Genomic DNA, 14,987 nt, shown 5'->3' with positions numbered 1-14,987 from the left:
CTTTGCGAGGCAGTGAGATGAGTAACGTTGGTGGTTGTGTGCCTCGCGCTTAGCATATCCACTTCAAGCAAGGTATCCATACCGGCGACCGCAGTAACCTTAGCGGCTCGCACAGCGATGTGTTCAGTTCGAAAGCCCATCTTGATGGAACACCCATAGAAGCCTGATGCAAGCTCAAGCCCGCCAAGATCTTGACTTCGTGCCGGTAACCGTGCGGCCACTACGGGAAGACCCTCAACCCCCTCCTAGCGGAGTCACAAGGTGGGGAGCGAGGATATTGTGTAGAGTCACCTGCTCGGCGCACTGCGTACATCCTTATCAGTCCACAAAGAATCCCACGGCTGACTGGCGAAGCAGCGCGTGATGCTGCGGAGTGCAGTGCCGTGTTGGAGTAAGTGAGGTGCAGTGGGAGGATTTAGCATAGCCACAACCAAGCTTCGCCAAGCACTGCCTAGGGCGGAGAACCCTGAGCTGTAGCTCACCGAGGGACCACTGGGAGTGCGACTCAGCGCTCACCAGACGTCAAGACTTAAGTATGGAGGCACCCTCTGTATTCCACCTGTGCTGCTACCTCCATCTCACACGACTCTCGCTACGAGCAGCATCACCTCTGCATATTTCTCTAGCGATAGTAAAAGCGCATACTTAATAGTCATCAACTAGGCATCGACCCGCAACATCCTACCCTCATCTTCAGCAACCATGACCTCCCACCCCGCAGACATGAACGGCAAAGCCCCCATGCGCGATACAGACCCCTTGGTCAAGGTCCAGCCGCCTCGTCGCGAGGACCTCCAACCTTCCTACGCGCAAGTCATCAAGCCCGACACCGAGGACGAGAACACCCACGGTTGGTACGGCTCGATGATAAACACCATAGGCACTATGATCGGCACGCTCGGCTCGATCCCATGCTGTATCATCTGCCCGAATCCCTTTATGCAAGTCCAACAGGGCAACGTTGGCCTGATCACCAAGTTCGGCCGCTTTGCGCGCGCGGTTGATCCCGGACTCGTCAAGGTTAATCCGCTGTCGGAGCGTCTGTTTCAGATAGACGTCAAGATCCAGATTGTCGGTATGTGGGAACTCACTCTTGTCTTCTACTTACCCCTTTCCTCCTTTCTCTGCGAATCCAGTACACGTCCACTAACGCCCTTCCCAGAGGTGCCACGACAAGTCTGCATGACCAAAGACAACGTAAACCTGAATCTCACTTCGGTTATCTACTATCGCATTACGAGCCCCCATAAGGCCGCCTTCGGCATCTCCGACATCCGCCAAGCCCTTGTCGAGCGTACCCAAACCACCCTCCGACACGTAATCGGCGCACGCGTCCTCCAAGACGTGATCGAGCGGCGCGAAGAGATCGCGGCCTCGATCCGCGAGATCATCGAGGAGACCGCCGTGGGCTGGGGCGTCGAGGTTGAGAGCATGCTGGTGAAGGACATTATCTTCAGCCAGGAGCTGCAAGAGTCGCTATCCATGGCTGCGCAGAGCAAGCGCACGGGCGAGGCCAAGGTCATTGCTGCGCGTGCAGAGGTTGAGAGCGCGAAGCTTATGCGTCAGGCTGCTGATATCTTATCTTCGGCTCCGGCGATGCAGATTCGCTATCTCGAGGCTATGCAGGCGATGGCGAAGACGGCGAACAGTAAGGTCATCTTCTTGCCGGCACAGAATCAGACCGTGCAGAGTCAGCTCGCGCAAGCGGAGGCGGCTGGCGAGGGGCCGAGTAAGTATGCTAGTCCACACAGCGGTGGTGATGAGTATGGGCACACCGATTCGATGTTTCAGAGTGCGATGAACGCGCGTGTGATCGAGAATATGTAAGATGGTGGGCATACGTGGCGCTTGTAATCGCTTGACGGACGCGAGATTCGGATATGGCTTTTAGGAACCCTACAAGGGGCGCGGAGATTTCAGTTTCAGGCGCACCATGATACCCTCGCTACTCGTTTGATTGGTCTTGTGTACTCGTTAGTACTCGTTAGTACTCGTTAATACACTTCTCAATACATTGCTACGCCGACTGTTGCCATGACAGGAGGCTTATCATACCAAAGCCAATGGCAAGCCACTACATCGACCGTCGATTTGAAGCCTCTCGTTGAATAAATGACACAGCTATATCAAAGTTATAGGTAAAAAGAAACGCTTGTGAACTTTGTAGGCATGTCAGAGGCATGACTAAAGATAGAACCGTTGTAGTAAAAACCTTAGTAGACATAGTTAACGGGGGAAGTTTTGATGATTGTGGAGCCTGACGACCTCTGTCACCCGAGTGCACGCTTGACTAGAGGTAAAAGGGTCACGATAAGGACCTTGGCAAACGTGGTGAACATGATAAATTTCAGTGATTTTGGAGGCCGCCGATTTCTGTTGCAAGGAGTTGTCTAAGTTAAACGTTCTGAATCGAACAGAATGGTGAGGACTAATAAGACAGCAAACACCGAGCTTGATGGTCCGACACGTGATTAATTGATCTCCAACCTCGCGTTTTCGACACGTGCACACGCGCTCCAGAGGTTGAATGACACGCTCCTTAGCCGTTAATGTATTACATTAGCAAAGGGAGAATGCTGTAGAGACGCTCTATGTTCGAAACCGACATAACCGATATGCTTTCAACGGCTTCTGACAGGCATTGCGACTGCGCTCTTGGACGGATATCTTGGAAGAGAAGCAGTGGGGTACGTCATCGTCCAACAGGCGCATTCTGAGTACCAGCACCCTGCAGGTTCAACTTTCAAAGGCTTGAAAGGCTTCACCTAGGCCTTCAATCTGGCAGCTGTTTAGTTCTACCAGGAAGATGTCAAACTTCGATCCTAACGCAATCCTTCGGGGAGTGCAACTTACGTTTGTTGGCGGTTCGTCATTGAAATACTATTGTTTTTCGATGGACACTGATATCCCTTCACAGCACACCGTGCTCTTCAAAACCCTCATCTGTTCACCTCGGATCATTACAAGCAAGCTGCTATAGCCGTTGCAGTCGGCATCGCTATTCGAGTGCTTATTGTTGTGCCGGTATACACCTCTGGGGACTGTCGCGTGACACTTTGTATCTAACATCAACTTAGACCACCGTGTTGACGCTTCTTCTAGAGGCTATAGCTCTTGTCACCCGGGAACAAGGCGCAAAATGGGTTCACGAGATCGTAGAGGGCCTCGATTTTGTGGAAGATTCGGTGCTCCAACTACCATTCTTTCTCATGTCTTTAATGCGTTACGTGACACCTACGTTGGACCAGCTGTGAGTTGGCATACGACGCCTACCGCCCGCAGCGGCTGACCGAATCACACTCAGGTTCATGGACTCGCTGCAATGGGTAGATGAGACCTATTTTGCGAAGCATCAGGGCGAGGACCCGGAAAAGTTACGGGCTATGTACTGGCAGAACATGCGGATGTACCCAACGCATGGAGCAACGAGGACGCAGAAAGAGCATCGCAAAGCCAATAGTCCCATGGATGGTGTAATCGCCTTCATGATCCGATATGCTCGTAGGACCGGAACTTCTCTGGCTATCTACGCGCTGTCTCACCTGCCCTATATCGGCAGGTTCGTATTACCAGCGGCCAGTTTCTACACGTTCAACAAGGCTGTTGGACCCAAGCCGGCGGTCGTTATATTTGGGAGCGCCTTTCTCCTTCCTCGACGCTACCTAGTGGTCTTCTTGCAGACTTACTTCTCTTCGCGAAGTCTGATGAGGGAGCTCGTAAGTATTCTCAGCGTTCCGTGCACATCGCTGAGCTAACATTGCGAACAGCTCGAACCATACTTCGCTCGGATTCGCTTCAACAAGGACCAAAAGCGGCGCTGGTTCAGAGATCGAGAAGGTGTGCTCTTCGGGTTCGCCGTGGGCTTCTTCATGCTCATAAAGATTCCACTGCTTGGAGTCCTCTTTTACGGCATCGCTGAGGCTGCGACTGCGTACCTCATCACCAAGATCACCGAACCTCCTCCACCTCCTCCGCAACCCGAAGACTACGCGGACAAGCACGTCCGCTGGAAGAACAAGCATGAGTTTCTGGCCTTACCGTTCGCGAACCTCGACGCACTAAACACCAGAGCGTCTTCGAGGGCACAAGACCCACTTGTAGCGCAAGTTCCGGATAAGAAGGAGCTTTAGGCCGGCGTTTGATGTCTCCCGATAGCTGTTCCACACGACCGAATAGACAGCATTACAAAGCGAAGCTCCTTATTACCTAACAATCTTGATGAAAAGGCCTTGCGTGACTCACTGCTCTTCCGACACAGCTTCGCCGAGGAGTTTCTGTCCTTGGTCCATCCACTTGGTGATGACGCTTGGCCTGCCGGTAGCCGTACCCCTCGTACCCCACCAAAGCTTGGACAGGGGTAGCTCTATTGCTACGCTGCAAAAGGACACACTTCGCTGCAGCAACCACGGCCAGGCTTATCTGCTTACCTGCTTGTCAGCTGCCTAATTGGTCAATGGCATGTAGCGCGTCGACGCGGCGGACCACCGCTGGTACTTACACTTGATATCTAACTTACCTTCGTTCCCCGCAATCGGCTTTGCCGGTCATATTAGGTACTCCGGCATTCCCTCTTCTTGAGCTACTCCCTGATACCTTTCTGACAGCACTGGTTCCTCAGAGTCAGCATTCTTTAACTTGAATTCCGTGGTTTTGTAGCCTTAGTTCACCATGGGAAAGGAAGCTTTGAGAACCGTTGCCAAAATCGACTTGGAGACGCCGGCAGCGGAGCAGGCATGCTTGCACGTAAGCATTGTCAAGGCCTGTATCTTCATTGACTGACAACACCAGAACCGATGGCACCCAGACAGTCCGTCCACAAGTCTCACAGATCTCCGTGAGTCCGCTGACCGTCGTACTCGCAGTTCCCTCCTACGGCACAATCAAGAACAATGAAGTAGTTAAGGTAGGACGACCGAAGGCTGGTTGACAGGCAGTGCTAACCAACACATCTCAGATAGAGTGCCATGACTGGAGTTGGTTACCTCTGTTCCAGACTTACAGATAGTAGAGTATACTTACGCTCCTTGTCCTACAGCTGGCGGTAAGATAGACAATTTCATCGATTATCCAGCGGTTCCGGCGTATAGAAGCACATGCCATGTGTTTGTTCACCGTTCTTCTACTCTCAGCCTCTTCCCAGCACTCCCATAAAGTTGACATCTTCACCGATTATCCAGCGGCTCCGGGGCACAGAATCACAGGCCATGCGTTCATCTATTACTCTCTTACTCTCAGCCTCTTCCCCCTAGTTCCATCTCACCCGCTCTTCATCACTCCCACCACCGAAGTCCCGCCACCGTTGACAGCAGAATGAAGGTCTCAGCTATATGACTGACTGTTGACAGGCCAGATCAAGAACGATGATTCCGCCGACGATATGAAGAACGTCGACCTCACCAAAGTCCACTATCTCACAGGACCATTCGATATCGAGACAGCCGAGCCTGGGGACGTGCTTCTTGTTGAGATTCAGGATGTACAACCGTTCCAAGACCAGCCGTGGGGCTTCACTGGAGTGTTTGACAAGAACAATGGTGGTGGCTTCTTAGATGAGATCTACCCCAAAGCGTAGGAGCTGGCATCTCACCAACCTTCTGCCGCTCCACAAAGCTGACCTGCCGCCAGCGCCAAGGCCATCTGGGACTTCGAAGGCATCTTCTGCTCATCTCGGCATATCCCAGGGGTGCGCTTCGCCGGACTGATCCATCCCGGTATTCTCGGCTGTGCGCCCTCTCCCGAGGTCCTCGCAGAGTGGAACAGGAGAGAAGGCGAGCTCATCTCGGCGAACACGCTAGACCGTGTCGTGGCACTGCCTCCACTCCCACAGAACGTCCACGCCGGAACCGCGTCCGATGACATCAAGGAGAAGGTCGGCAAAGAGGGAGCGAGGACCATACCGGGCAGACCGGAGCATGGCGGCAACTGCGATATCAAGAACTTGTCGAGGGGCAGCAAGGTCTTCTTACCCGTGCACGTCAAGGGCGCGAAGTTCTCAGTGGGCGATTTGCATTTCTCCCGTATGTTCCTCGCACCCATATCTTGCCGACAAACCATCGCTAACGTGGTAACGCAGAGGGTGACGGCGAGATCTCCTGTTAGTCCCCTTCACTTTTCGATCCCTCAGGCTCTACTAACCACGATCCAGTCTGCGGCGCCATCGAGATGGCTGGTGTGATTACCATCAAGTTCACAGTCATGAAGGAGGGAATGAAGCAGCTCGGCATGAAGTCGCCCATCTACATTCCCGGACCAGTCGAGCCGCAGTTCGGCCCCGGCCGCCACATCTACTTCGAGGGCTTCAGCGTTGACCATAACGGCAAGCAGCACTACATGGACGCCACTGTTGCGTACCGGGAGACCAGCCTGCGGTGCATTGAGTATCTGAGGCGATACGGTAGGGCGATGCGGTACCCATCCATTTTTGGAAGTCCTGACTAATCCAATGTTTTTCCTATAGGATATGACGACTACCAGAGCTACCTCCTGCTGTCCTGCGCACCCGTCCAAGGCCACTTAGCTGGAGTCGTTGACGTGAGAGCCGCTCTGTACTTGATTGCTATGCCCGGCGCGCTGATGCTTGCTAGATCCCCAACGCGTGTACCACGATGGGCTTGCCGATGGACATTTTCGACTTCGACATCTCGCCGCACAAGTCTGCGGAGAAGAGGGATATGGGCTCTTGTGCTTTCACTAGCGACCACTGATCTGTCGGGCTTCCGAAGGACAGGGGTCGTACCGAGGAAGCGGACGCTTGTCCACACTTCTTATTATGCATAAAGAGCCATCAAGTGAGTAATCTGATGGAGGCTCAAAGCTTCTGTTAACCACGGAGGCTTCTAAAGGCTCGATTCGCTTCCCATAGCGCCAAATCCTGTGTTTCAAAGCCTCGTAATCGCACGCCGCCAAGCGTCCGCCTCCTTAATACAAACCCTGTCCTTCGTTGCTTTCGACGCAGGTTGTGCGCTTCGTAGAACACTTACAACCTGTTGCCTCAGATTTCGTGGCTTATGACAAACAAGCGTCGTGTCTGAGTGATCTATCCAACTCAGCACCTAGCTTATTTAAACACGGAGTTGTGGCTGAGTTGGCTGCACAATCGTATCAAAGCAGGAGCACGAGACTGATACCGTACGAGAACAACGACGTATCATTCAGCGGCCCCCTGTCTCCGTGCATTTGATTGCCCAAGCTGCTCACGTGAGTGACAGAAAGCGCTGGACTTGTCAACTGCCAGACTCTTAAGTCATTTCCAAATCACCGAAATCTGTTGAACTCACCACATTCCCAGAGATCTTTAGTCTGGCCATTCCAGCTCTAAGTATGGCTTGCACATATTCATGGGGCAATATAACATGAGGGATTGCATCTATCTACGACCTTCCTAAGCTGTCCGAAGACCTATCTATCTTGGAAGTCCGGAGATTTCTGTCACCGCGGTGGCTGCTCTATTTACTCAAAGGATGTGTATACTTTCACAAGCGCCACCGCAACACTGCACTACAGATTAGGTATACTGCTATGTTAGCTGCACTTTGCGCCATGGTTTATAATGTTGAATGCATGAGATGAGAGGAGATGTTAGGACTAAGGGCCATCTGGAATGAAGGTTGCCGCATTGAAAGCTTCCCACGGCTCTAGAGTTGCACAGCCAAAAGGACACTTAATAGATCAAAAACACCTTGCATAGTCTATGCAACAAAGGCGTAAACTGGTGCACGTCTTTTACTCCCTATCATATGAGATTGATCCAGCTGCTCCACTATTGGCAAGTTCATAAGTCTAGATTGATCACGAATTCCGTGTTGAACAAGCCGGCGCAGAGTTACGGCAACGGACATTTTGGATGGGTTTGGACGTCAGGCGTGATTGGCATCGAAGCGACAGCAGCCCCGCCATGCCCCGCGCCAGACACCACAAAACAACAAGAGCTCCAAAAAGGTCGCACGACAAATCAACATCATACATCCACGCTCAAGATGGCTGAAGAAGCGCAGACTGGTAAGACAGTGGCTTTGGAATTTTCTTTTGAAATCCTGCTGTACCATCCTGGGTGTTTTTCTAGGAGATATCATCTGCTTGCTTTATGGGCAACGAAGTACTAGTACTTCGGCTGGCTACAGTGTGGAGCAACTTCACGACAAGTTCAACGTCGTCTCAGATCATTGACCGCCTCATATAACGAGCAAAGATAGGACCAGCTAACTCTGGGAACAGACTACTCGCTCAACAACCCCGACACCCTCACGAAGTACAAGCAAGCAGCTCAGATATCCCACAAGGCCCTTGAGTTCGTGACCGGACTGTGTATCGAGGGCGCAAAGATCGTCGACGTCTGCGAGCGGGGAGACAAGTTCCTGGAGGACGAGATTGCAAAGGTGTACAAGGGCAAGAAGATCAGCAAGGGCTTCGGACACCCGACTACGGTGTCACCAACCTCTTATGTCACGCCATACACGCCGCTCAAGACGGATGCAGAGGAGGCTGCGGTTGAGCTGAAGCCCGCGGAGATCGTCAAGATCCAGCTCGGTGCTCAGATCGATGGCTTCTGCGCCATAGTGTGCGACACTATCGTCGTTCCGTCGGAGAAGAACGAGGATGACAAGCATCCCGGCAGAGAAGCGGAGCTGCTACTGGCAACGCACTGGGCGAACGAGCTACTGCTGCGGTTGATGCTACCTCCGGGTACTTTGGTCACAGGCACCGATGACGAGAAGAACAAGGCAGCAGCGCAGAAGCCATACACCCAGGCCAAGATCAATCAGTTGCTGGAGAAGGTTGTGAAGAGCTATGACTGTAGCCTTGTTGAGAACACAACCTGCTGGTTGTTCGACCGTAACGAGATTGAGGGCAAGAAGAAGTTGATTCTGGCTCCGGGCGAGGGCGTCAAAGGCGAAGGACTGCCAGAGATCGGGGAGGTGTGGGGTGTAGAAATGGGCGTCAGCCTGGGTACCGGAAAAGTAAAGACGCTCAACAACCGACCGACTCTACATCGCCGTACTACGACAACATACGGCTTGAAGAGACCAAGCTCCCGGGCCACCCTGTCGGAGGTCGTTAAGAAGTTCGGCACGTTTCCTTTCAGTTTACGACAGCTGGAAGATGAACGCGCTGCGAAGGTCGGTGTGGTCGAATGCGTGCGAGGGAATGTGCTGCGCCAGTACGAGGTGGTCGGAGACAAGGACAACGCCCCCGTGGCAAGAGTGTTCTCCACTGTCTGTAAGTGTCCTCTTGTATCCCTGAGCCAGAATATTTTTTGCGTGCCCTACACCAATGCCGTTGGCACGTTCCTTCGACTTTCATTCGCATAGTTCAGGACTTGAGCTGATTCTCTATCAGCAATTACCAAGAATGGCATAACCCGTTTAGCCGCACCTCCAAGCCCTGACTTGGAGCAGTACAAGACAGACAAGAAGATCACGGACGAGGAGGTCCTGAAGATTCTTGAGCAGCCGATCGCCAAGAATACCGGAGCAAAGAGCAAAAACAAGAAGAAGAAGAAGAAGTCCGCGAAGAAGGCAGATGAGGAGGAAGAGGCCGAGAGCAGTGAGGAAGAGTAGCCGTACTACAGTGCCTGTCCCGTCGCTCACCGTGCGGAGGACAATTAGCAAACGAGCTGAGCTCAAGGGTCTCAGTCCCTTGTCTCTGGAGGACTTCATGGAGGGATGGCACAACTCGCTCCCCAGGTTCGGTTGACACAGAACGGAACCCAGCGTGTTTGTCTCCTATAGATAAGCAAACAAAAGCTTGATCAGGATAGCATGAACACCTCACGCAGTAAATGCGAGCTTCTATCATGAGACATTCCTGAGAAGCGGTGTGGAGTGGGAGAACTTGTGACTCAGGAGTGTCTGCACTTAAGTTGATGGGTGAGCGGGACTTCAGCACTTCACTGCGGCTTAACGTGGTGTTGCACTCGTTCGTCCAGTTTTCCTCAAGCCGCTTGCAGCAGTTACTGTCTGGCGCCGGCTAGTGAAGCTGTTCATGAGCAACGTGAATGGCGTGACGGCTACCCAAAATCCCTTGTTGTGCACCCCGCTGAAAATCCTTAAAACTTGTAACATACAACTCTCTCAGCGAGTACATGAGATACACAGCAACATTTAATCTGCAGTGTGTTGCTGAAGATTCTTGTAGGGGGTTCATTATCTTGGGGAGGGTTGTCCGGGGAGTCGTGGAGTTCGGGTGGACTTTGCATCGGCCAGTCCAAGCAGCTACACCAAACTCACGCGCATAACGCGACTATCTCCGTCCCAACTTTCTCAAACCTCGCCACATAACCGGTGGAACGTGTCGTAAGTTCGAGCGATGTTAGTACGGACAGAAAACTAACAGCTGTACAGCGTCGCCGAGAGTGGCGGACACCCGCGAAATGCCTTCAATCAGATTGACAACGACCCGCAAATCCAGCCGCACCTCGAGCCCCTTTGTTCGGTCCGCAGACGACTCTCCTGCACCACCTGTAGAGACGAAGAAAGGAAAGGCTCAGACGTCGTTGGACCAGTGGATTGAACCGCCGTTGAAGGAACCTACGCCCAGCTTTCGAGATCATGGCTTTGAACGGGGTGGAGTGTTGGAGAACATGCAACCTCTAGGGCAACCACCGAGCGCGAAACTCAAGGCAAAGGTCAAAGGCGACCTGCAGCGACGTCCAGATACCGGCAGGAATGGACTCATGTTCACCCTGGAGGAGGCTGGGGAGACTTCGGAGGCGACACCCTCGGTCGAGCCGCGCCGGTCGGAATCCCAGAAGCCAGAAGAGATGCTGCCAGATATACTACCGAGTAGAGATGATGAGGCCGATGATGACTACATGCCGCGGAAGAAACTCAAGACTGCACCGCGGCCGCAGAAGAGCGCTGGCATGAAAAGCGGGACGGTCACTGCAACACCAGCACAGAGTCGCGAGCGTTCGTCATCGAACGCGGGGATTCATATTCGAACTCCTGTCGGCCACGGGCTGCTCCAGCTGATAGTCGACAACGCTGCTATAAAGGCTGCCAGAAGCGGCGATCGCCGGCTCGGTGATGCTCTCCACAACATGTATCGGGAGAGCTTCCAGGACGAAGGCCTCGCCGTCCTACTAAACGACATTCTCGCGAACAAAGCGACTGCTGAACAGGCTGTTACATTCAAGAAATACATAAGGCAACAGAAAAAGCTACTGAAGGTCTCGCGGCGCATGTCGCGACAATACAACAATAGCCTTCAGTCGGGCGCTAACCATCCACAGTCGCTTGAAAAGCCTTCCACAATAGCGGTCCCAAATTCATATAACCCCGCTCAGCCACTCACTGCAACTCATTCCACTTCATCACTCAAGATTTCATTCAAACAGCTTCCAAAATCACGTCGTTCAAGTCGTTCGATGTCTCCAAATACCAGATCCGCCGCTAAAGCTGAGGCGGTCCAAACTAACGGAACTGCATCCCCGTCGAAAGCTCCTGCTCGTCAGAGAAGCCACAGTGTCAGCTCTCTTTCGTCGCTCAGCGACGTCGACGAGAGGATCGTCGAAGAAGGTCTTCCGACATCTCTAGACATGAGTGTCGCTATAACCTCAAAGACATCCGCGGGCGCTGCGCCGAGCAGCGCTGCTAGACCTAAGTTGTCGCTCACTCTCAAGCAGCCAAAGCCTTCCAAACCGAAGCCATCAACTTCAAAGAAGAGAACTCCAGATCAAGCTGGTCTTGATCGTGAGCCTGAGCTAACCGAGGAAGAGTTCAACGTCGTCCGGGAGAAGTTGAACGAATCCTTGGTCAAGGACTACAAGATTCCAGAAAGCCACATACGCCCACCACTCGCTGTTCAGCCAGAATCTGCCAGACCGTCTCCGAGCGTACACGTTCCGCCCGTGCACCTTCCAGCAGTATCCTCTCGCGAACCGAACGGAGTTCTAAGACATCTCACGCGGGACGAGCTTTTAAGAAATGGCCGTGGTACCCTCAGCTCACCACGCCCTGAAGTCTTCGCACCTGGCCCAGGATCTGCAAGTCGACCAAACACGCCGCTCGTGCTGGATCGTCCGGCGAAGAAGCGCAAGACAGCGCGTATGAAGATGTCGTAAGTGTGCTCTCCTCTTGTGACTTCAAAGGCAGCAAGAGCCATTTCGAATGTAGATCACTGCTGTTGGGCTTCCAATGTTTCACGTGTTACACCGAGGGCACTGTTTCACCTTACACCAGCCACCTCATTCGTGCTTCTCGCCCTTTCGGCTTTGCACGCTTGGCACCGTGAATATCGTTTCCAAGAAATGGTTTAGCTAATGCTCTTTCGCATCTATTAGCCCCGTGAAGAAGAAGACGACGGTTGTCGCCGGTGTTGCTCGCGCGGTTGGCGGGATGGAAAGTCCGATCGGCTATGATGACAACGACAGCGTAAGTCTTCCACAAATCACCGCAACGCTTGGCCCCAACTAAACTTCCGCAACACCATTTGTGCTCAACCCGTGACAACTCTTTTCCATTCCCCTTCATTAGCTCTTCCATGCATTTCCCGAAAGACTTGGTTTTCCGAAATCTACTCATACTGTCGGACACAAAGCATCATTCAAAACAGCTTACACCATGTCAGCGTTCCGAGAACAGTGATTTCTGCTCCGCTTGCAGCGGCAGCGGCCTCCTCGTTTGCTGCGATGGATGCGACCGTTCATTCCATTTCACTTGCTGTGATCCGCCGCTCGATCGCAACGCATCTGCACTGGACGAGCCGTGGTTCTGTTCCCGCTGCTTAGGAAAAGGGCATGTGGCACCAACACCGTCGCGTGGCCTGTTCTCTGCTCTGCTCGATGAGATCAGTAGGCGTAACCCGACCGCCTTCGGTCTGCCAAAGGACGTCCAGGAGTACTTTGAAGGCGTTAAGGCTGGTGATGAAGGCGAGTATGAGGAGGCGCACGCGCAGAAGTCTGTGTAAGTGTCACTCAGCTACAATAGCTCGAGCACGATCATGACATCAGCTAACTCTCTTCAGGAAAAATCGCACTGGCTGGTCCGAGGTGGTCGACAACACGAAGGCGTTGTACGACTCCAAGGGTAACACGATCCTTTGCACGCAGTGTAGTCGCTCTACTCTGGACAGGCGCTCGTTGGTTGAGTGCGACTACTGCGGTGATTACTGGCACCTCGATTGTCTTGATCCTCCTCTGGCAAATCCTCCTGCACGAGGAAGCAAAGACAACTCGAGGAACATGTGGATGTGTCCACGGCACATCGACCAGGATCTGCGCCGTCTTGCTCCCGTCGGTTGCGGAGGCAGAGTGCACCGCGTTCGCAGGCCAAGAAACGCGAAGATCGTCGACGTCGCCCTGCGCCGTGGCTTCAAGAACAATGGTCTCATTGAGATCGAAAACGAATCAAGTGACGATGAATTCATTGAGGAGAATGTTGGCGAAGATGGAGTCATCCACCGCATTCCAGAACGCGGCGTCAAGCTGGACTTCATCAACAAGGTCAAGCAGTACGTTTAACCCTCTTCGTCTAATCAACTACGAACATTGCTGACGTCTCTGGTAGAGCTCGTTCCAACCGAGGGCTGAACATGGGTGTGGCTTCTGGACGCGTTACCAAGAGCAGCCATGCAGGTTCTGCCCGGGCACAGCTTCGAGATAACTTTGCCAAGCGACCCTTCGCTGAGCAGAAGCTCGCTCTTAACCTCGCACAGCTTGCTCAGAAGGAGGCCGATCTCGGCTTAGACGGTGATCGTGTTCAGGCGCTCGTCTACGGCCTCACTGTAAGTCATGAATATTGCCATTCGTGGATGACGTCAGCGCTGACGATGCAACGTAGGCCAATGCTCCGGAGAATGTTGCTGCAGCGATCGCACATGCCGAGCATGAGGCACCGTCCGTTTCACAATCCTTGGCCACGGCCGCTATTCCGCCCCTCATGGTCGAGGGCGAACCTTCGGATGAGGAGCGCCGCCAACTTGAGGCCCTTGCTAAGCTTATCAAGCGCCGCCTTACTGGCGAGAAAGCATAAGACTGATCGCTGCCTTTCATCTATGCTCAACCGTTGCAATCCGGCTTCCTGGTCAGAGTTTGGCACTGCGCATTGGTGCGCATCCCTCAGACCGCACGAGGTGTTCTTTCTGAGACCGGACCATGATTCGCACTCGCGCCAATCATTCGACTCGCCTACCAGCAGCCCAACACTAGGTCGTCCTGAATTTCCCTTTCCATCCTGTCTCTGGCTTTTGCATCAGTTCTATCCCCCGTAATACGTACTCTGGCTTCTGGTTTCCTCGGCTTCAGCATTCCATATCACGCTCGATACCTCTTCCACCAGCCCGCACATGGTCTTCAGCGACTGAGCATCATTCCTGTAACTGTATTCCGTTTTCAGCATCCTACAAAGCATACCATTGGCGTTGCGTGTTTCGATCCTTTGGGGACGGTCGACTAAGCATTTGAGTTTCCTTTACACCTCTGGTCTTTGGCAGTTGTTGGTGGCCGACTATAGGTTCCAGCAATGGGCACGCCATCGCCTGCACTTTACTCTTGAGGTGCCTTCTGGTACCCTTTCCTACCGTTCGCGTTATCGAGGGCAAGTTATCGAGGAGGAATGAGCAGTTTTTCAAGACTGTCAGCTGTGTTCCGTCTGCCTTTGTGCCCTGCAGTGGCGACACGTGTTCTCTGCTGCTGCTTTCGTTGAGAGTGGAGGGATTGCTGAACTGGCTTAGCCTCTGGGGACGATGCAACTAAGTAGCATTTAGCACTCACAAACAGCTAAAGCACTATCCCAAAGCTGAAGCTGACGAAATCTCTTCTTTCTCATACAGCTGTCAGACCAACACTGGTGATATCTTATTTGTGCAACGACTGACCGAACAGAGTTGGCCCCGGCTGCAAGTTTCCTTACTCGGATGTTTTGTCTGCTCAACATTCGGTTCAGGCCAACTCCTGTGTGGAAAGTTTTTCAAGAGACCAGCAGATTTCCTCCGTGATGTTCTTTGGGTCATCTAGCTCGTTATGTATGGATATGTACTGTATTTGTAGT

The 14,987-nt window shown here is 52.9% G+C and overlaps 5 protein-coding genes across 5 annotated transcripts; all 5 read left to right on the top strand.

Annotated features, from left to right (window-relative positions):
- Positions 1-702: 702 nt before the first annotated feature.
- W97_04664 (uncharacterized protein) lies at positions 703-1,827 on the top strand (the record flags this gene model as incomplete). The annotated part of the gene is made up of 2 exons (XM_007782553.1): positions 703-1,075; positions 1,163-1,827. The coding sequence occupies 2 exons, from the start codon at positions 703-705 to the stop codon at positions 1,825-1,827; spliced, it is 1,038 nt and encodes a 345-aa protein (XP_007780743.1).
- A 979-nt stretch (positions 1,828-2,806) lies between these two features.
- On the top strand, positions 2,807-4,130 carry W97_04663 (uncharacterized protein; the record flags this gene model as incomplete). Its single annotated transcript, XM_007782552.1, has 5 exons — positions 2,807-2,864; positions 2,918-3,024; positions 3,078-3,250; positions 3,305-3,716; positions 3,768-4,130. 5 exons carry the CDS (start codon positions 2,807-2,809, stop codon positions 4,128-4,130), a joined length of 1,113 nt encoding a protein of 370 aa, XP_007780742.1.
- Positions 4,131-4,668: 538 nt separating this feature from the next.
- On the top strand, positions 4,669-6,704 carry W97_04662 (formamidase; the record flags this gene model as incomplete). Its single annotated transcript, XM_007782551.1, has 8 exons — positions 4,669-4,743; positions 4,789-4,834; positions 5,346-5,568; positions 5,626-6,017; positions 6,074-6,094; positions 6,146-6,394; positions 6,458-6,531; positions 6,585-6,704. 8 exons carry the CDS (start codon positions 4,669-4,671, stop codon positions 6,702-6,704), a joined length of 1,200 nt encoding a protein of 399 aa, XP_007780741.1.
- Positions 6,705-7,976: 1,272 nt separating this feature from the next.
- W97_04661 (methionyl aminopeptidase) lies at positions 7,977-9,557 on the top strand (the record flags this gene model as incomplete). Its single annotated transcript, XM_007782550.1, has 3 exons — positions 7,977-7,998; positions 8,215-9,216; positions 9,337-9,557. The coding sequence occupies 3 exons, from the start codon at positions 7,977-7,979 to the stop codon at positions 9,555-9,557; spliced, it is 1,245 nt and encodes a 414-aa protein (XP_007780740.1).
- An 812-nt stretch (positions 9,558-10,369) lies between these two features.
- Positions 10,370-13,970, top strand: W97_04660 (uncharacterized protein; the record flags this gene model as incomplete). The annotated part of the gene is made up of 7 exons (XM_007782549.1): positions 10,370-11,208; positions 11,470-12,057; positions 12,281-12,371; positions 12,568-12,902; positions 12,964-13,449; positions 13,506-13,722; positions 13,779-13,970. 7 exons carry the CDS (start codon positions 10,370-10,372, stop codon positions 13,968-13,970), a joined length of 2,748 nt encoding a protein of 915 aa, XP_007780739.1.
- Between the last annotated feature and the right edge of the window lie 1,017 nt (positions 13,971-14,987).

Source organism: Coniosporium apollinis (assembly GCF_000281105.1).
Source record: "Coniosporium apollinis CBS 100218 chromosome Unknown supercont1.21, whole genome shotgun sequence".
NCBI lineage: Eukaryota > Fungi > Ascomycota > Dothideomycetes > Coniosporium > Coniosporium apollinis.
The sequence above is the reverse complement of the archived record's forward strand: the minus strand, read 5'-3'. Positions and strand labels throughout refer to the sequence as shown.